The sequence below is a fragment of the Centruroides vittatus genome, unplaced genomic scaffold (genome assembly GCF_030686945.1).
Source record: "Centruroides vittatus isolate TY-2023 unplaced genomic scaffold, ASM3068694v2 contig_1427, whole genome shotgun sequence".
Classification (NCBI taxonomy): Eukaryota; Metazoa; Arthropoda; class Arachnida; order Scorpiones; family Buthidae; genus Centruroides; species Centruroides vittatus.
The window spans coordinates 1,269,428-1,290,985 of NW_027120893.1; the positions used below are offsets into that span (position 1 = coordinate 1,269,428).

Consider the following 21,558-nt stretch of genomic DNA (forward strand, 5'->3'; position numbering starts at 1 on the left):
GGACAAAATATTAGTGTTCTGAAGGACGATACGCGAAGTTCAAATCAGTTCTTTAAAGATAAATAACGGTTTATATTAGAAAAAAAAGCACACGAAAAAATTAATAGAGTTTATTTTTAGAAAATGTTATCGTTTATTTGTAGATATAATTTATTTTGAAAGTATTTTTGGTTAATGTTACCCTAGGTATACAAAATGGCGGCTCGTCTCTGACCCCAGCATACAGAAGCGAGGAAACGCACGTTTTCTAAACCTAACCTATTCTAATAAATTACTATAATTATTAGCAACTAAATTATTAGAATAGGTTATGTTTAGAAAACGTGCGTACCCATGTTTCCTCGCTTCTGCATGCTGGAGTCAAAGACGAGCCGCCATTTTGTATACCTAGGATAACATTAACCGTAGTTTGTTTTACTTCTTAATTTTGTTTTGTCAGTTTTAAAGATATTCTGTTATAGCCTATATATAATACACACGCGAGCTCACTCACATAATGTCGCCAATATTATATTTACAAAAAAAGTATATAGGCCTCCCAACAATGGCCATCAGAGGCCATTGTTGGAAGGTAGCTGAAAAATTGCACATAAATTGAAGGAAAACTCAATTTATTACTTCTGATATTGTAGAAAATCACAAAAAACTGTACAGTAGTCCTTCTCTGAGTTGCCGAGAACTCCTAAAAACACACATAGATCACTCTTTTATTGTAGGCTACGTCCCTGTAGATATTCTAGACGATGCACGGTGCTGTAAAGTGTATATTTTGTAAAAGTAATTAATGTTACTGAGTAATACACAGCGCATATAAGTGTTTAATGGTCGCTTTACGGCAGTAAAATCTATTTTTTTAGAGTTATTATACTTAAAAAAACAGTCTTTAAATTCTATTAGAATTGTTATTTTTACTTTTATTAATTAATAAATCACTCATTTTAATACGTGTATTTGATTATGAAATTATTTAGTGAATAGACTAAAAATAGAAAATTTTTTTTATATTATTCTTAGGCATATATATCTGTTTTATCAGTTTTAAAATAATTAACAAATTGTTTCAAAGCCTAAATCAAACAAAAGTATTGCAAACATTACGCTCTATTCTATCTAAATATAAATTGTTCGGCATAAATCTACATTTATCAGTATATTTAGTAAGACTATAATTAGTAGTTAATGTGGCATCCTCTATCCAGGGTGTTACAAGTGACGGACTTAATACTGTCCTCTGACAATCTACTCTTGGTCCATGTCATCATCCTATTTAAATCGAAGTCTTCTCCCCTCTTCTTTCCTTCTAATTTGCCTCGATGCACAAACTTTATTAAATTTTCCGAAGATCTCTTATCGTGTTCTGTGTTTACGCCGTTTTCTTTTGCAAGACTATAATGAATATCAATAGCAGATACAGCCATCTATGAATTATTATAGCAACTATTGTGGATTAATCCTTAATAATTGCTATAGCCTATCTTTCCAATACATTTACAGCAAAATCCTAAATATTCTTTAAAAACTTTATACTGAGTTAAAAGATAAAAGTAGTTTAAAAACTATAAATCATAACATTAAACTTACATCAGTGTTTTTTTTTTTTTTTTTTTTTTTTTTTTTGTAGGTATGGATGTTTTTAGTGTGTGTATGTATGTGTCTATGGTGCACGATTTTGTTACCCTCTTTGAAGCTTAATAACTCCTGTGCTTTTTGTCGAAAATGTCTGAAATTTTGCAAGAAGGTTTGTGTATTAGAGGGTTTGATTCTATTAAATTTTCATGATTAAAGGTGGACGGAGTGAGGAGATAAAGGGGGTCGTGTGCATCTCCAGTAGGATCGGACTTAATGACGATTTTACTGGTTATTAGCATTTATAATTTTCATAAAACCCATTCCTACCCTCAAAATTAAGGTTTTTGCCATTTTATAATAGATAAAAATGTAAAAAGTTCTTTAATAAAATATGATAACAGATGGCGACACACACACGCAGTTTTAAATGTTGCCGGGAAAGTTAAGCAACTCGTTGATTGATTTTTTTTCTATTACCCCGTAACTAAGAATGTATTCTAAGTTCTTAATAAATGAAAATGATTTTGATATCAAAACTTTGTTATATGACGAGATCCACTAAGTTTCAGGGTGGATCAATACTTAACGTGAATGTTATTATATTTTTATTTATCGATTACGTCGTTTGCATATATTAAATAAATAATAAATTACGTTCAAATCGAATAAATGTTCTGGAAAGTACTGTATATTACAGAATAAATACTCAATTCCAGTGTCGAAGCCATTTTTATCATTTGAAATTGAATTTGTGTATATTAGATCCTTAAACATTCGATAGATGGCGACACTCCTACTAGAATAGAATATACCGTATTTTACTGACTATAAGACGCCACTTTTTTCTTCAAAAAATTGCCTCCAAAATTCAGGTGCGTCTTATAGTCCGTAGCGTCTTATAAGGTATTTTTTTTTTTTTTTTAAACTGTTTAAAAATTAAGGTGTGTCTTATAGTCCATAGCGTCTTATAGTCCGTAAAATACGGTATTTTGCAAATAATGACGAATTTAGTGAAGTACACGTGGTATTTATTAGTTTATATACACCTGAAATACGAATACAATAGAAATTTGAAAGTAAAAATTCTATGTAAAAAATGCTATATTTCTTGTATTGATTTAAAGGGGTTGGTCATCACCTCCGCAACTCTAACTTCTCAATTCCAGTCGGGGAGGTGACGACTAACCCTATAAATGAAGATGTTTGTTTGTTTGTTCGTTCGTTATACACTCCTAGACCGTTCGACCGATTGCTACGGAACTCGGCAGTTACGTTCAAATTCTCCTAACTTAAATAATGCCATAATCCCATCCCAAAATATCGCTTGCATTTCTTTAAATTAATTAATTTCTATCTACATTCGATATGCTGATTTACACGTCGCACCATCTATTGGCATAAAAGTTAAAATAATAATAAACTAAACATAATTTTTATATAGAAAGTTTTATATATAGTTATATAAATATCGGAGGTTTTTATATAGTTAATCGGGCCTCCTACCCCCTAAGGTTCACTTATCTGGTCTCGTTTTTATCTGTCTAACGCCATCTTAATTCTCAAGATTAAGGAAGGTCATATAGATAAGGCAAGACAGTGGGAATTTACAGGTCTACAATTTTTTTCAAATTGTATCGCAAGAATTTTTATATAAACAATACTTCGTACTTCGAATTTAATTCCAGGAGATCGCTCGAAGTCCGAATACATTTTTCCCATTAGAAATAATAGAAAGTGAATTAATCCATTCCCAGACCCGAACAGTTCCCACTTCGATACACTTAAAACAGCAGCAACTACATACAATTTAAGGTAAAAATAACACAATTAAATGCCATAATAATAAATGAAAACACGAAAATCATAAATAAAATACATAAATACCGTATAATAGAATAAAAATTGCATTTATTGATCGCATACCGTGGACTTCAGCATCTTTACATGGTCGGATGTTTAATTTAATTATAACAGTTGCGAAATTTAACAAATTATTGCTAAAGTGAAATTTTATTCTTTTGTTTAGAATCTTACTTTAAACTATTTTATTCAAACAAAACGTGAAGTAAAGTTGCAATGTCTTCAGATCCGGCATATTATCTTTATGAGTTTCGAAATGGATATAACGCCGCACAAACAATAAAAAGTTAAATAAAACAATTGTAATGTGGAAGATGCTCAACGTGTCAAATGTGTTTTAAAAACTTGAACTAAAGGATACAAAACTATATGGGCACCCAAAATCTCCCCAATTTTAGATGAAACCATTAACACATTGACACGTCGATTATCTCTATAATCTACAATTCTAATAGGTTATATTTATCGCAACATTTGCCGTGTTTTTACCTCTTCCTGTTTTATTACTCAACAATTTTCATTATTTCAACATTTAATAATGAATTTATATAAAATTCTGTAATTTTAAAAGCTACAGACAGGATAATAGATGTAAAAATCTTGGTAAAACTTAAATTTCCAGTGTTATTGGAATTATGATTAACTTTACTCCGTTAATGTTACCCTTGGTGCCAAGATGGCGGCTCGTCTCTGACTCCAGCAAAAAAACAGTGGGACGCACGTTCTAACCAAACCTAACCTATTCTAATAAATTACCATAATTATTAGCAACTAAATTGTTAGACTAGGTTAGGTTAGAACGTGCGTCCCACTGTTTCTTTGCTGGAATCGGAGACGAGCCGCCATCTTGGTACCAAGGGTAACATTAACCCTTTACTGTTATCTCTAGTATTTGTGCACATCTAATTTATGAAAATATCTATAATAGACCTACTTTCAATAACAAAAAATAAAATTACAATTTCTTTCTTTTAAATAATAATTTTTAATTCTTATCATACAAAGTTTGCAAGCTAAAAATAAATATTAGTAATAATATTCATACCATAAATTACAATTATTTTTTAAAATTTAATTTTATATTTACATATTCGTTAATCACGATCATGTACATCGATAATAATTTAGAGTTTAAGCATCGGAATAAAAACTTACAAAAATTGTTTCGTTATCGTATTTTCCGTTATTAAATATCGAACTGTAATGAAAAATATCATTAGATATTAACTCGATGTAATGAGAGACGATCCAAATTCGATAAATAACTTGAATTTCATTGGGATTTAAACCATTATTTTTAGTCTGATAGTCCCAATTTTGCGATTGGTCCATTTCGTCCACGATATCAATCAATTCGAACTCCTTGTTTTCCTGGAGAAAATCGTCGTTGTGAACAACCACGCTGTCCTCCTTTGAATCTTCTTGATTTCTCGATGTCCTTTCGGATTTAAATGAAGCTTCATCGTGGCTTTTTTCCGTATTTATTTCTGCTTTTAGTGTATTTTCCTTATCCTAAAAATTAATAAAAATGTTTTCCGTGTGTTTAAATGTAAAGTAGATTTATCTTATATTTTTTATAAGTGCATTATAATCATCTCGTACAATTCTTTTGTATTTTTAAATAGGGTTAATGTTACCTATGGTTCCAAGATGGCGGCTCGTCTGATTCCAACAAGGAAACAGTGGGGACGCACGTTCTAACCTAACCTAACCTATTCTAATAATTTTGTTGGTAAATCATTATGGTCATTTATTAGAATAGGTTAGGTTAGAACGTGCGTCCCCACTGTTTCCCATCTTCTATTTGCTGGAATCAGAGACGAGCCGCCATCTTGGAACCATAGGTAACATTAACCTTAAATAGATATAACAGACGTTTAAATGATAATTTAAATTAATGGAATAATTACGAAACACGAATAACGCTATTGATTAAAGTAAATATATTATAAGTTTATAAGTGTATATATTCTATTAACTGCTTAATACTGATAATTGTATTTTATTTATAACTATTTATAAATAATAAATTCAGAAACAAAATTTATACCGATAAAGTATAGAAGTAAATTCGGTGTGAACTCGAGCATCTGCTACTTAATTTAAATATAGACACAACAATTTTATAACAGTTAGTATATTCTAAAGAAGTTGTTAAGCTATTTTAAATCTGTTGCATTGTTAAATAATAGAAAAAAAAACTCGGGCATGTTTTTTGTTTTTATATTAAAAGTTCTGTAATATTCGCTGTAATAACGATTAATATATAGAGAGAGATTAGAAAAATAATTGTGTTCCTGTTATTTACATTAAATGTACCGGTACGTGTTTGTGTAATTCAAACATAAATCATGTGTAGACCTATATTTATTGATTGTTCTAATATATTAACCTTGAAGCAGAATATTACATATTTCCAAAAATAAGCATCATATAATAGTTGAAATGGTTTATTTTTTTAATATGAACTTTTATCTAATTGATTTTCTAGTAACTTCAGTATTTATAACACAACCTATATATATATAATGGAAAGATATACTTTATATAAACATGTATATTGCGTGTATAGTATAGGCCGATGCACGTACTATAAAGTCTTACATAATTTATAATATACAGGAAATATTTTCGATTTTACTAATATTTTCGTAACATAATATTAATTATATATAATTTATACATAAATATATATATATAGGCTATATGCATATTATCTACGATTGATTAATGTTTTATATTCGAGTTCTTACCTGGGCTATAATGGAAAATAAATTGTTTACGAGTATATCAATGCAAATAAAGACTACGATATATAAAATTCGATTAGTGTACATCCTTCATTTCTTTAAAGATATTTTGAAACAGTGTAAAAGCGAAGATGCATCCATCTTCATTCTGAAAATATCCCTGTTATAGCACGTGTTCTAATAATGAGACGGCACGTAAGCCAAAACACATCACGTGCTCGTGACGTTGCCTGTGTATTTACACTCATTGTATATCATGCGTACAATGATTATTTGTTTTTCATTTATATGATAGCAAATAGTTTTATTTATAGAATTTTAAAATATATTTTGTCCTATCTCTAATCTCCAAAAAAGACCAATTAAAATGGTTTTTTTTTTTTTAAAATACATTCAAATTATTTTAATTAGTGGCTTTATTAATCATTAGTCTGTTCGTATGTAAAATGCAAATACTAATATTGACGTATTTCATTTTAATGTTTATTTATTTATTCGAATTTATATTAGTTCGAGTGAATCACGTGTTTAAATGTCAATATTTTCTAGTAAAATATTATAATTCGTGAAGAAAAACAAACTAATTTGTTTCAATTGTTGATTTTCTTAGGAAGATTGGCTACTTAATGAAGTGCAAAAAATTCTTTAATTAATATTGCATTTGTATATTACTTTATTAGGAAAAAAGTTATTAAAATTCTTATTTTTAAATATAAATTATTTTAAAGACGTTTCCAAACGTTTCAAATTAAAATAAATGAAGTAATCTTTGAGTATTTATTTGTCTAAAAGAGATTTGAATTATTTTCTATAGACATTTAATCATATTGTTTTTATTATTTTTATTTTTTCAATGGGAAAGCACGCTTATAAAATAATAAATCACACAAAGTTTATCTAAGAAAATCTATTTTTCAGCATTCATCTTTATTTATTTACTTACATAAAAAAATAAATAAATTTAAATGATTTATATAAAGCTGGAACTTCTCCCATTGTCTAAATAAAAACAACAAATACACCTATTTATTGATTTTATTTAGACCATTCAAATCAAATTACAATAAAAGTATCTCTTCTTGCTATGTCATACCAGCTAGAAGAGCTTTAGGACACAGCAAGTAAGAGTGATTATGTATGACATAATGCTTTATCGTACTAACTAGAAGCTGGTAGGATATAGCATAAAGCAGTTAATGGTTATTGTTTTAATATTGTTCATATAGAAAGTATGAGAAGAAGAAGTAATTCTATAACCTTTAAGAAGAGAATGTTTATAGCATCTGTTGATAGGAAATGAGGATTAAGAAAATTGTTAGTGTAACCAAAAGAAAGAGGGAGATGTTCAAAAAGACACGTGGTGGAGTTCACAGGAAATGAAGAGAATAATCTAGGAAAAGAGAGAATGCTTCAAAGAAATGATAGGGAAGAAGATCTGAAAAATACAAAATGACAAAAAGGAAAACAGAGAAATGTTTGCAAATTTAAATGCTAGACGGGAAATTAATGACAAAAAAGAAAGAAAGAAAATGCATCCGGCTAAAATGAAAGCAGAAAAATGTGAAATATAAATCATAAAAGCTTACGTTGCGTAAAAAACAAGAATGCAAACAATAGTAAAACAAGATGGTGTAGGGCTAAACATCCGGTGAAAAATGTTATTTCGGAAATTATTAAACGAGGATTATAAGGTGGAATCGAAGAATTGTATGCATTTGTGTGATAGTGTTCGTACTACGAAGTCAAGAAGAAATTAAAAGATGAAAAAATGACAAAACAGTGAGGCCAGACGTGACACCAGAATACTGTGAAAGCGTAGAATATTATGGGAGAAACTTGATTATAACTCTGATAGTACTGTTCAATTAAGATTTTACAGCAGTGGAAATGCGAGAAAAGATTTTTAGAAAGGTCATTTTTTCCCTACATAGTACAAGGTATGTAAGACCGTAAGAATAAGAATGCACGTGTCAACAAGAATTACCGCGGGATCGAACTACAGAAAACTCAGAATGTGTGTGTGTGTGTGTATGTGTGTGTGTGTGGATGTGTGTGTGTGTGTGGATGTGGATGTGGTGGTCTCTGCGGAGAAAAAGAATGTCTGAAGGAATACATTACAGTAGCCTAACGTGCGCTAACTTCCTTCTTGTTTGCTACGTTACTGGACAAAATAACAAAGGATGTAAATTTATAAAGAGACATTCCATGGCTTATAATATCGCAGTAGCAGATATAAGGAAGAAAGGTACGGCGGCGTAATTTAGGCTAACGGATAAAGAACGAAGATCAGCAGAAAGAAAACAATATAATTATATAGAATATAAACTGAGAAATTATAAAGATATGTAGGCTAAGAGCGATCAACAGAAGTTGTTTGAAGTTGAATAAATCAGTAGTAGGCCTGTATTGTACGATCGTTGTGAGACTAAAATATCACTAAACTTGCTACACAAATGACGGTCATGGTTGCAATGGTAATGAGTCAGAATGTTGGACGATTAAGAAATGGCACGAATGAAAACTGAGGTAGCCAAGATGCGAATGCTGCAATAGATAGGCATTTCAGGGGAAGGTAAAATAAAAGTAAGTATAAAAGAAGTAGCCTGGGAATAACAAGAATTGGTAAAAAGATGGTTGAGATTATTACAATCTAAAATGGCACCTATTTAAAAGTGTGAATCCTGCAATACCATACGCATTGCGGGTACTCGGACCTATAAACCCTGTGGAACAGTAAAATGAATAAAGACTCGCGGAATTTCTGATAGAACTAAGCAGATAAGGTAAAGGAGCTTGAATATAGGAAATCGACAATTAAAAAAATTCAGCAACGAGTTGCTTAATTTTCCCGGCAACATTTAAAATTTTGTGGAGCCATATGTTGTTATATTTTATTTTAAAAAACTTTTTATACTTTTAATTATTATAAAATGGCAAAAGCTTAATTTTGAGGATAGGGATGGATTTTATAAAATAAAGAAAAAATTGTAAATGCTAATAACGAGGAAAATCGTCATTAAGCCCGATTCTACGCGAGATATGACACACGATTTCCCTTTATTTCTCCACCCCTTCGACCTTTAACCGCCAAAATTTAATAGCATCAATTCCCCTAATACACAAACCTCTTTGCAAAGTTTCAGAAATTTCCTCACGCATACACACAGGAAAAAAAACCCACACTTTTTGCATTTCTCGACATTTCAAGGTCCTTTGCACCAAAACTTCAACGCGAGGTTGCAGTTTTGTTACAGCTAATTAATAATACAAAATAAAACTTAATTTTTTAAAACAAAAATCAAAACAAACAAAATATCCGGTTTCTTAATATGACAAATTTATGACTGTAAAACGGTATTAATTGCACAAGAATTTAAAACTTTATTAGAAAAAATAACACAGTGTATTGTATTTTTCCATAGTAATGCTATTCATTAATCATTTTGTGAGACCAAAACGGAGTTTGAAATTACTCGCCAGAATGTTAACGAGTGTCCAACGGGGCAGTTAGGCTCCCACCTTTCGAATAAAAAAGACACAAAACTAAACAATGATATAGTAAAATGATTTTTTTAATTAAATAATGTCTCGCGGAGACTATTATACATTCTTTCTATCGAAAAGATAAAGACAAAAGGCTTGAGTTACGAGAGGGAGTTTCAAAGTTCGAAACATTATCCGATCGGCATCAGGAAATGGCATCGGGTTGAACGTCGATGCCGATCTCGCCCGCGACTCAAAATTGTCACCCGGAGACAAGGACAGTGATGAGGGCAGTGGCGCGTTATAGCTTCACGAGGCCCGAGCAAATTTGGATCCCATGTACAGTGTTGTTGACTTCAGACAATTTTCTTCGAGGAAACTTTTTAGGGAAATATTTTCCTATAAAAGGTTGGTCTGGAACACTTTTTGCCCATGGGATAACGCGCCAATGGATGAGGAATATCGGCGATCAATCGGAATGTAGGTCCGAGGAGAGAGCCCTTTAAAAAAACTCATGTCTCGAGCTCGAGGACACGATGTTCTTCCCAAGATCCAAGTCCTTTCTCTAAGAAAATATTTTGTAAGCATGTTTTTATTCAATTAAACGTGTTCTCTTGTAAATGGTAATCCTGACTCAGTGTCCTGTAACCCTGACGTAAATTTAGGATATTTTTAAGTGCCAGAATTAGCTAATTAATCACAAGTATTCGTCAATAAAAAGAAGACCAAGAGAACTCTTTAAATATTTGAAAATTAAACATTTTAAAAGTAACACGGAACTTCCTCATCTTCCTACACATCTATTAACAGAGGTACAAAATAAAAAAATCAATTTGTTTATTGCAATTGAGAACATTAAATCTAGATAAGGGAAAAACGAATTAGGATTCATGCGATATATAAGTTTACTTTTACATTTGGTATCACATTAAAAAAAAAACACAGTGCCGTGACCAGGATTCGAACCTGGGTTATTGCGGCCACAACGCAATGTCCTAACCACTAGACGATCACGGCTAATTTCACACGTCCATTGTATTCGTCTTTACTCTATAAGTACTTGTTAAAGTTAGTGAAGTGAAACTGTTCTTTTTATTTTACCAATCGCAATAACCGAAACAAACAACTTGTTAGTTTCGTAGTCCTATTTCAGGTGCAAAAATTAAATATTTTGAGTTCTTAGCATTGAAAAATTACATAACGAATGGAACTATAAAAAGTAATTTGTATTAATATTTCAATGGCCATAGATTCTCGGCTGTTACATATAACAGAGGGAAAATAAAGCAATCGGTCAAAAAATGACCTCCAAAAACATTTTACATTTTCGGACTCAGGACACCTTGAAACGTCGAGAAATTCACCCTCTTTTAAGCTTAATAACTCCTACGCTTTTTGTGGAAAATTTCTGAAATTTTGCAGGGAGGTTTGTGTATTTAGGGGGATTTGTGCTATTAATAGAAGGGGTGGGGAGATAAAGGTGTGTATCTGTAGTATTTTACTCGGGGTGTACTATAGATTACTCCATATGGAATTTCAGAACTTTGATTATATATTGAAACTCAGGGGACCGAGACGAGTTCAACGGTACCCTATTTTTGGACCGGAGACGAAAAATAAAAAAGTTATCATACTTTTTTAATGCACTCATGAAGACGGCACCATAGTTGCTAGTACTGCCATCTTGCGGTAAAGTCTGCAAACCATGACGTCAGACTACGGTCATCTCCCGGAGGGTTAAACACGCGATACGAGAGCGGAGAGAGCGACGCGATTTCCGATCATCGCGCGACCGCCATTTCGGTTATGGCAGCGAACATGGCGGCCCGACTGACCTCTCGTATGGGTGCCACCACACGCCGCCATGTGCTAAACTAGTGATCGATTCACGGTAGTTCTTAAACAAAGTAAAAAAAGGGGGGAAACGTCTACTAAAGGCAATTTTAACTGCAAGCGACGGGACTCCCGATCGCGATAGCGAGGCCGACTTAGCGGAGAGCGACGCGACTCCCTATCATCGCGCGATCGTCGAAAAAAGTATGATAACTTTTTTATTTTTCGTCTCCGGTCCAAAAGTAGGGTATCGTTGAACTCGTCTCGGTCCCCTGAGTTCAAATATATAATCAAAGTCCTGAAATTCCATAGGGAGTAATCTATAGTACACCCTTTTACTCGTTATTAGCATTTACAATTTTTTATAAAACCCATCCCTACCCTCAAAATGAAGCTTTTTGCCACTTTTAATAGTTAAAAATATGATAACAGATGGCGCCACCAAATGTTGCCGGGAAAGTTAAGCAATTCATTGCTGAATTTTTTCAATAAGATATATAGTACTTATCTGGCTTTCATTACAGAACTGATTAGTGATTAGGGAACGAGCTTTTTCTTTTTAATACAAGCACTATTCAATTTATGTTGATATTAGATCTCATCAAACAATTTCGAAATTCTTTATAAAATATTTTTTTAATGCAATTCATCATGGTTAATAACTTGCCTAAAATAACTTCAATATTTATTGAGCTTGAATTTTTTTTTTTTAATTGATAAATTAAGTTTCTAATTATTCAAATATTTTCCTGGCCTTCATAAATAATCCAACCAACTTTTGTTCAATGATTATTATTCCCTTGAATATTTCCCTTGTATTATTATCCCCTTGAAAATAATCTTTATATTGATTTTATCAATTTTGTATTGCTTGCATTCTAGCTGAAGCATTCTGCAATAAAAACTCTTTGGAAAGCAAACATATCATAGTTGTATGTAGAGAGTCAATATAGAGTATTTCATTAGCTATTTATGGAGATGATGATAATTTATTAAAGCTAGATAATATTTTAAGTTAGAATATACAAACCTTTCTGCAAAATTTCAGAAATTTTAGACAAAAGACATGAGGGTTATAAAATTCAAAGTGGGTGAACAAAATCGTATCCCCACACGAAAACCTCCAAATTTTTTTTGCATTTCTTGACGTTACAAGTCCCTAGTCCGGGCCTGGCCAACCCACGGCCCATCACATTAAATTGTGTGGCCCGCTAAGCGATATTATATATTTATTAAAACTTTTGTTTACCGTTGTGTGTATACCAAAACAATTAAATAAACGAAAATTTGCCTGTGTCATTGTTATAATGCACAAGTGCAAGTACAAACTCTTGGTATAACAATAAATCTTACTCATTTTGTATTTGTTTTACTTTTTTAAAAGCATGTTTGCCTAAATTGTGGCCCACCGTAATGTTACACGTGATCAAAGTGGCCTGCAAAACAATTTGGGTTGGCCAGGCCTACCCATAAATGTAAAAATTTTGAGGGTGGTCATTTTTTGACCGATTGCAATACTTTTCCTCTGTAATAAATAACAGCTAGGAAAGTACTGTAAGTGACGAAAATAAAGGTTATTATATAAAAATGTTTTATATAATAACCTTTATAAAATATATATAATAAATTCATTTCTGACCAGGAATAAAATCCGTCGTATATATGTAAATCATACTTTCTATAAATATAGAAAAACAAAATTATTTTCACATAAATAATATGAGAAATGTCAACAAGAAATAACTTTTATTTACATCATAAATATAAACTCTAATTTAAAAATTACAACTCAGCATTTAATAATTTTCATTTCTACTTTGACCAATCTTGCTCATAAAGTAACTTATGTTTTGCTTGAGATTCTACAATATCTTCGTCCGTATATTTTATTATTGTTGGCGGAATTAAAGCAGCAGCGATACATCTGTTTTCAGCTGTTAAATAATTGTAAGTAGTACAAGCATGTTGCTGTAAAAAATTCAAAATTATCAATGAATTACATTATTTGATATATTAAATACATATAATAATCAAGATTATATGTTCTAAATATATTTATCATTATTATTGAAAAATGTTTGAAGAAATAATATAGCTTAGTCGTGGTAATATACTGTATTTATTAACACAACTAAATCCAGATAAACGTTATTGATATTTCTTGTATTAATCTGTTACAATTTACTAAACAACTGTTGGATTATCTTATATTTAATCCCCTTTAAAAGTTTTGCATAATTCTTACAATCACATATTTTTATTATTATTAAGATATAAATAACATATAAAGCCCAATCCTAATAAAAATGAATAAACAATTAAAATGGACTATCTACTCTTATATTTGAATGATCAAATAATAGGTAATATGAAATTAATTTGCCTTGTTCTAGTCAATAAGTACAACTTGTCTGATTCCTCTAGCAAAGAACGAAAGAGAGAAAGTGTACATATGAACCATTAGATTGTTAAAAACTAGACTAGAACACAAGACAGATTTTAAGATGTTTTTGATCTTACAGAATAATAACAGCTGTGAGTCAGGAAATTTAGAACAGGATTAAAACAGATTGGAATAAGGCTAAAATGTTAAAGAAATAAAGAAAGAAGAAAGTTCGGACTATGTTAAAAAAAACTATGGATTTATGGAGAGTTTAAAGAAAGTAGTAGTTAATAGTGATGATGTACTTATTGCTGATAACAAATAAATGCTTGTTAAGACAGAGTAAACATAATATTGAATAAGACTGTTTAAACTAGTTAATGAAATAGTATCAGGAATAATTTATCTAGGTCTCCTATAGGTTATTGGTAATTTTATTTTTTTGTTTAGTTAATTAGTACATGACCACCTCTTTTTGGTAGAAGCTGCTAATGGTAGGTGACTTGAAAATCATTTGCCTTTCAAAATTAAATTGTAGAAATATTTAAAATTAGAACAAGGTGTTTTTTGTTTTGTAAAATATCATTCTTAAAACTTAGATATTAATTTTCAGACATTCTTTGCAAATCTAAAAGTAAGAGGGAACACACAGAGGCATTTATCATTTAATGAAATCAAATTCTGATGATTACTACTATATTGTAGCCATTATGTCATAATGATAACTTATAGCATAATAATGTTAATAAAATGATCATATGAGTTAAGAGTATTTTCATGTTATATTGTATTGAAACTAATGAATAGAATATTAAACATATGTAGTTGTACTACATAATAATCAATATTATTTCTTTAGATACTTTCTAGAGGGTATAAAGCACTACAAGGGGAATGAGAAACACTATAGTAGAGTTTTTCATGATCATTTTAAATAATTTTTAATCAATTTTATATATTATATGATAAATTTAAATTAATAAAATTATTGGAATAAGAATATTGCTTACTGTAGGAAGCACTTCCACATTAATTCTTTTACTCCGTAGGAATTTCAAAATAGAAGGTTTTAATGTATTACCTTGATCTCCAACACCTAACACTAAAACATCTTAAGATAAAATAACATATAAATACATTCGAAAAATTATATAAATAAGTATATATGTATATAAATAAAAATAGAATTTTATAAAATTAATGTATAATTATATTAAATATTGATAAAATAATATTTAATATCAATACTTCTTAAACTAAATTCATCTCAAATTCTATAGATACAGAAATAAGCTTTAATTAGAAATAATTAATAATAATCTACTGGATTTATTGGGCTTTAAAGTCCACCAGATTGTTTGGCACCACATGTGTATTGGGTTGTTGAATATGTTATAAAAACTAATTAACATGAAATATGTTAACAAATACTTTATTTGAAAACTGATTTAAGCTTATCAAGTATCATTTAAAAAATTTTAGAATTCCAAAATTCAATCCATAAAATGCAAGAAAAAATAAAAATAAAAAAAATATGTTCCAAACACATACAAAAATTACTAAATACTCAGAACTTAAAAATAAAGCATCTGTGGAAAATGGATGAAGTATGTATTTGTGCCAGTAGTACTTTCTTGCACAGGTGTCATAACATATACATAACACAAAAGTCTTGAAACATTAGGGCTTCACACAGCACATACATCACAACACATGCTAATAGAAGATTGCCATACTAAACACATACAGGTGTCCCTTGCATTATTTTTCTGGACCAATCAGTTAATTGCAAACACAAAAATGCATAAAGTAAGTTTTAACATGGCTAAAATAGGAATTGGGGACCAATCCAAAGAAATAACAAAGAAAATCCATAAATGCCATAAACAAATCAACTTTTATTGGTTTATGTACAATGCTACAGGTTTTGTCAGTCTTCAATCACATGAATGACCTGGATCTGGCAAGTCTGGATCATCACATTCTTGCTCTCTTGAAGGCCCTGGAATGTTCTCATTGACATCAGTGATGTTGCACCAGGACATTCTGTAAGCATGTTGATTTTGATGTTCAATCCATTGGACAATCTTTTCCATTTTCTCTATAATCAGTGTCCTTATCTGTGGATATTCTAGTTGCACTTTCACAACTTTATTTTTTCAGATTGATTTCTTATTGTTCTTAAAGTTGATTCTGAGATTCCTGTTTCTTTAATGTCTACAGTGTGCTCATTACATTCATACCTCTTTATAATTTCTAATTTTTCCTCCACTGATATAGCTTTGTTTTTTACACTTTGAAGTACCTAGTTCACTCTTACTTCTTTTGCCCATGTTGTAAACAAGACAGTAATGCTACTATACAACTTTTAGCTCTGCATCTGCAATTTGATTAAATATGTGCTACCTTATCAGCACTGTGCTCACAAGATCATGATATCACTGTACAGGGTGACTAAAATTTCAACCTGACATTCATTTATGAATAAATTACCTTATTTTCATTTTATTTTTATAAATCATGTTATAGCAAAAACATACAAAGTAAGATCATATATAACAAGGGATACCTGTATTACATAGTCAGGAAATTCTTAAATACAGATACATATATAAACAAAACATTTGTTTTATTATGGTTATGGCCTTGACTTTGGCCTGACATAGCACTAAGCATTGATATTCTGCAATGGTATATAACTCCACTAACAAAATAATAATAATAAATGCTACAAATTATATTATTTCATCAAATATACAAATTTTTATCAGTATACAGAATGAAGATTTTATTAATAATAACTGTTATGATTCTCAATCTCATATTTTTCAGGTTGACCATCCAAAAATTGACAATTTTCTTTTATCATTGATATTTGATATATAATTAATTTTTGATGAGAAATATGCAAAAAAATTAGCTCCTACACATATATTTTCTAAGAATAAAATAATTTTTCTTTATTATTCTTCTTGGAAAATAATATTGGGTAATGAAATAAACAAATAATAACAGTGAACAAGACATTAAGATAAAAATTTCTAGAGCATTTTTCAGATCAAACATGTGACATACATTAAAGAAAAAAAGAAAAAACACTTCATATGAACACGAGATTTGTCACAAACTATTAATAGAATATTTTATTAATGACAAAATGTTTTTAAATATTAGCATTGTCAAGTAACATTTTCTCATCGACCTTGTAAGATCTCATTTGTTGTTCAGTAGGCAAATTTGTGAAAAACCACCACAGGTGACATGGTTTGTAATTTTGGATTGTTTTTTTTTAGTTTTGGCGAAATTAATGTTATGCTAAAGTAAATCCATGCACAGAAAGCTAGAATTTGTTGCAAATTTGTTTACATTTCTCTCAAATTTTTTCTAGTTATTTAATTTTCTTTTTAATCTTAGTGGCAATTGTCACTTGTTTTAAAGTCGTTAAACTCATTTTACTTTATTTTGTTTTCAATTTTATCCATGTCTGTCTCTTTAACTTTTGTTTTAAACTATGACATCATAAGTAAGAAGAAACTTTTATAAACAATGACGTCATTCGAATATGTGTTAACTGATGTTCCAATGTTATAGTACCTGAAGAAGACCATTCAAAATGGCTGAAAACATTTTCTCTCCAATCTAATGGACTTAAGAAACTGCTAGAGAAAGAGTGAAAGGTTATGCTACAGAAAAAAAAATATTTCTTTTATGTAATCAGATTCTCAGAAAAAGAAACTAAAATACAGTAATACCCCGAACTTATGCAATAGGTGGGACCGAGCAATAACTGCGTAAGTCGAATTTGCGTAAGTCGGGGTATAACTTCGCATATAAATACATACAAATTATTTTTAATTGGGGCCGGAGACTAAAGAAAACAATAAGTTAGAAAAAAATGTTTAATAAAATCATAGATAATACATATGTAGGCCTATAACAAATTATATTATTAAAATCGTAAACCGAAGTTATTTTGATGTAGAAGGCTTCATAAAATCTAACAAATTCGTCTGACGGCTCAAAGATATTTTTTTTTCTCCCACAAAATTTCCTCGTAGCATGCTAATAAATTTTTTATTTCTCATTTTGTAGAAAAAATGTGCTCTGCGTTGGAGTCTATATTTTCTAAAATTTGTAACCTCTTTTCATTTTTGTATCGAAGTCTTCAATAATGTTAACTTTACATTCCTAAGATAAAGTTTTTCTTTCCTTGTTAGATGCAGAAGAATCAGTTCTACTTTGTTTGGATGACATAGTAGTCTCTCAAGTCTCACAGAAATGGATATAACAAACACAGAAATGAATAACACAAAATAAATTGTAGCTGTGCGTCAATTCCACGCGACACATCCGAACATGTAAGCAGAACAATAGTGTGGGGGGAGTGAGTAATCGAGAGTTGCGTGGAGCTCGAACAAAAGACAAATCAATGAGATTTAAAAATTGCGTAATTCCGGGTTCGTGTAAGTCGGGGTAGCATAAGTCGAGGTATTACTGTAATTAAACAACAGTTGTAACAAGAGAAAGAACTGAGAAATGGAAAAGAATATTCATCTTTGGAGAATATTAGTTTCTAAAATGGAGACTATTATATTTTCTTTTTAAAATTTCAAAAGTATTGATAATTTTTCAAAAATAAAAAAAAATTACAATATTAATTTCAATCTTGTTTGTATTCATAATATATTGTTGCTATTTAATATTCAATTATTTTATTCCCATTAAATCAAAAATACTGAACATGAATGTAAAGATGCTTGGAAATGATTTAAATGTTGGCTTCTTTTTTCCAGAATTCAAAATATATTAATTTTTTTTTTTTTAATAAACACAAAAATTGTATTATTTATAAATTATTTCATATGTTAACAAAATATGAAGTTTAATTATTTAATACAATTAACATCAATTGTACTTATTCAAATGATGTAGATAATAAGTTCATTTTATATTTGAAATAGTTTTTAAAAAAAATAATAATTAAACTTACCTATTTTTGGTTCTAATAAATAGAAAAGTGATAAAGAATTTTCATTTATATCATCAACAGTTTTCACCTGTAAAAAATATTTACTTTTTTAAATAGTGAATGATAGTTACAATTTCTTTTTAAAAGAGTGCAAAATTTAAAAGTAATTTAATTTCTTAATGCTTACATTCCATTGTAAAACAGATCGTGGAAAAATAGCCAATGGACCAAGTACAAATAAATTATTGTTTAATCGAAAACCAAAATTACTATAACCATTTATCATTAAATTAGCATCTGCTTCTTTGTTTAACATTATTGCAACTGTTTTTCCATCTCCTTCATAACTATAGAATCTAATGTTAGGTTTAAAACAATTTTTTGGATTTAATCTGAAAGAAAAAATTCTGCATATTAAAACATGATAATTACTACATAAAACTTCAGCAACTTTATAATAAAAAATTCTATCACAAGTTTGAGTAAAATTATTTATTTTACTGTTACAGTTTAATTTTATTTAAAATCTTTTAAAAACTATCAATAAAATAATAAGAAAGTCAAATATAATAAGAATATAATTCAGAAATATAGGCTAATTATATTTCTTCTAAGTAAAAAATTATAAATTTTTAGAATTTTGGAAATGTTATATTGTAAACATTGAATTATATATTTTAACAATTACAATTTTAAAACAATAAATTAATCAATTGGTTGTTATAGTTTTATCTACCATATTATTATTAAATATTCATTTTAATTATTTATCTCATTTATGATTCCTAAAAATATATATATAAGTAGGGCTACCATAATAGTTGAAGGCAAAATATGGACAGATTAGTATTAAAAGTACTCTGACAGAGAGGCAAAATAAAGAGAATTTATTCATAATTTTCAATCTAGTAAATGTAGGCATATAATATAAAGTTTCAAATTACACTTTCTTTTGAGGCACAAAATACAATTTTCAATGTAAGTAAACTATTTTACCACTTACTCATTAGAGAAGTATTCTCAAATTAAAAAACTGTTATAATGAATGTGTACACGTTCTCTAAGGGACTATCAATAAGTTACGTTCACATATTTCTTGAAATTTTTATTCCCCCTCCAGCCGTCGTCTTAGTTTGTCCAAGTTTCTATAACCCCTTCCCCTCTTCGGGCGTCCAATTAAACTCTACACCCTGAAAACCTTCACCACTTTAGGAACGATAAATATCATAAGTAGAAACAAAACATAAAAGAAATTTTGAAATATAATTCAATGCACAAACCGTTTAAAATTAACCGTTGAAATACAGGGATGTCCACCAAAGCTCAACCTCTCTCCTCCCCTCATCCGACTTTGTCCTACTTGTCATAACCCCTTCCTCCCTTCTGGTGTGGATGTTGTTTACGGACAGCCCCTAAGCAACAGAGTTGTTACATTTGCTTATACAAGGTTACCACCTAGCCAACAAATGCAATAATCATCATCAAAAGTTTAGCATTTTTTGTCAGATTTAAATCTAAGTGGTATGATTTAACTATTAACTGTGTGATCAGTTGAAAAATAAAGACATTTCGTTAACTTTTTTTTCTAAGTACAGTACGGACATAGCTTTTAAAGTACGGATGTACAGTAATCCTATTATAGGTAATAGTACAAAACAGAATCTTCTTAATAAATGATTAAAATCTTTCATAACCAAACACAAATTTTAATTTAACAAATAATTTTGGCCCTTTCAAAAAAGTCAAAAGAATTTATTAAATTAGAATTTGTGCTGTCAGATTCTTACACTATAATCTGCATTAGAAACAATTGTTAATGTTACCTATGGTTCCAAGATGGCAGCTCGTCTCTGATTCTAGCAAATAGAAGAGAAACAGTGGGGACGCACGTTCTAACCTAACCTATTCTAATAAATTACCATAATTATTACCAACAAAATTATTAGAATACGTTAAGTTAAGTTAGAACGTGCATCCCCACTGTTTCCTTGCCAGAATCAGATGAGCCACCATCTTGGAACCATAGGTAACATTAACTGAAACAATATAAAACAACAAACTAATTGTTTAAAATAAGTTTGATACATTTCTTGATAATTTGAAATATGACTAAATCTAATGAAAGAGATGACTTATGACTTTTAAAGATTTTATTTTCTTTAAATATTATTTCAGTGGGTTTATTCTTGTATTTCATGAAAAATTGTATATATAATTGATATTATTCAGAATATATAACTTTTGAAAACTTTATATTCTGGAAATTGAAAGAATAAAATCTGCTATAAAAGTGTATGCTATTTTCTTAGATAGGCCTACATGTTTGAAGCAGTGTAACTGGAAAAACATACTTTAATTTGGAATTATTGAGGACTTTTTTGGAGCATTCTTCTTTATCTTTAATCATTCATATTAACTACTTTTGAGCTCTAATACTACACGAAAGTACATTGTGTTTAAATATCAAATATTTTGAAAGAATTATACTTTGTAATTGGTAAAATTACAAATCAAGATTAATAATAGTATCATCCAAACCTGCTTGAAAATTCTGAATTAAATTGAGTACGATACACACTGCTGAATTGTCTAAAATTTTTATACATTAAAGCATTTCTAAGCCTGTTCAGTGTATTTATCATGGTTGTAATTTTTAGAACTTTTATCTTTTCGCTATTTCGCTCTCTTCGCATTAAAACTACACGTGCCGT

General features: G+C 29.6%; 1 protein-coding gene, 1 long non-coding RNA gene and 1 other non-coding gene across 3 annotated transcripts; all 3 read right to left on the reverse strand.

The window, feature by feature from the left end:
- Positions 1-4,390: 4,390 nt before the first annotated feature.
- LOC136968317 (uncharacterized) lies at positions 4,391-6,436 on the reverse strand. The gene is made up of 2 exons (XR_010879640.1): positions 6,183-6,436; positions 4,391-4,941 (listed from the first exon to the last, which is right to left on the reverse strand). It is a non-coding gene; the product is annotated as an uncharacterized lncRNA (long non-coding RNA).
- Positions 6,437-10,607: 4,171 nt separating this feature from the next.
- TRNAH-GUG (transfer RNA histidin (anticodon GUG)) lies at positions 10,608-10,679 on the reverse strand. Its single transcript has one exon. It is a non-coding gene; the product is annotated as a tRNA-His (tRNA).
- Positions 10,680-13,224: 2,545 nt separating this feature from the next.
- On the reverse strand, positions 13,225-21,558 carry LOC136968319 (NADH dehydrogenase [ubiquinone] 1 alpha subcomplex assembly factor 3). The gene is made up of 5 exons (XM_067262321.1): positions 21,386-21,558; positions 19,035-19,239; positions 18,869-18,935; positions 14,889-14,989; positions 13,225-13,463 (listed from the first exon to the last, which is right to left on the reverse strand). Exons 1-5 carry the CDS (start codon positions 21,538-21,540, stop codon positions 13,308-13,310), a joined length of 684 nt encoding a protein of 227 aa, XP_067118422.1. The 5' UTR covers positions 21,541-21,558; the 3' UTR covers positions 13,225-13,307.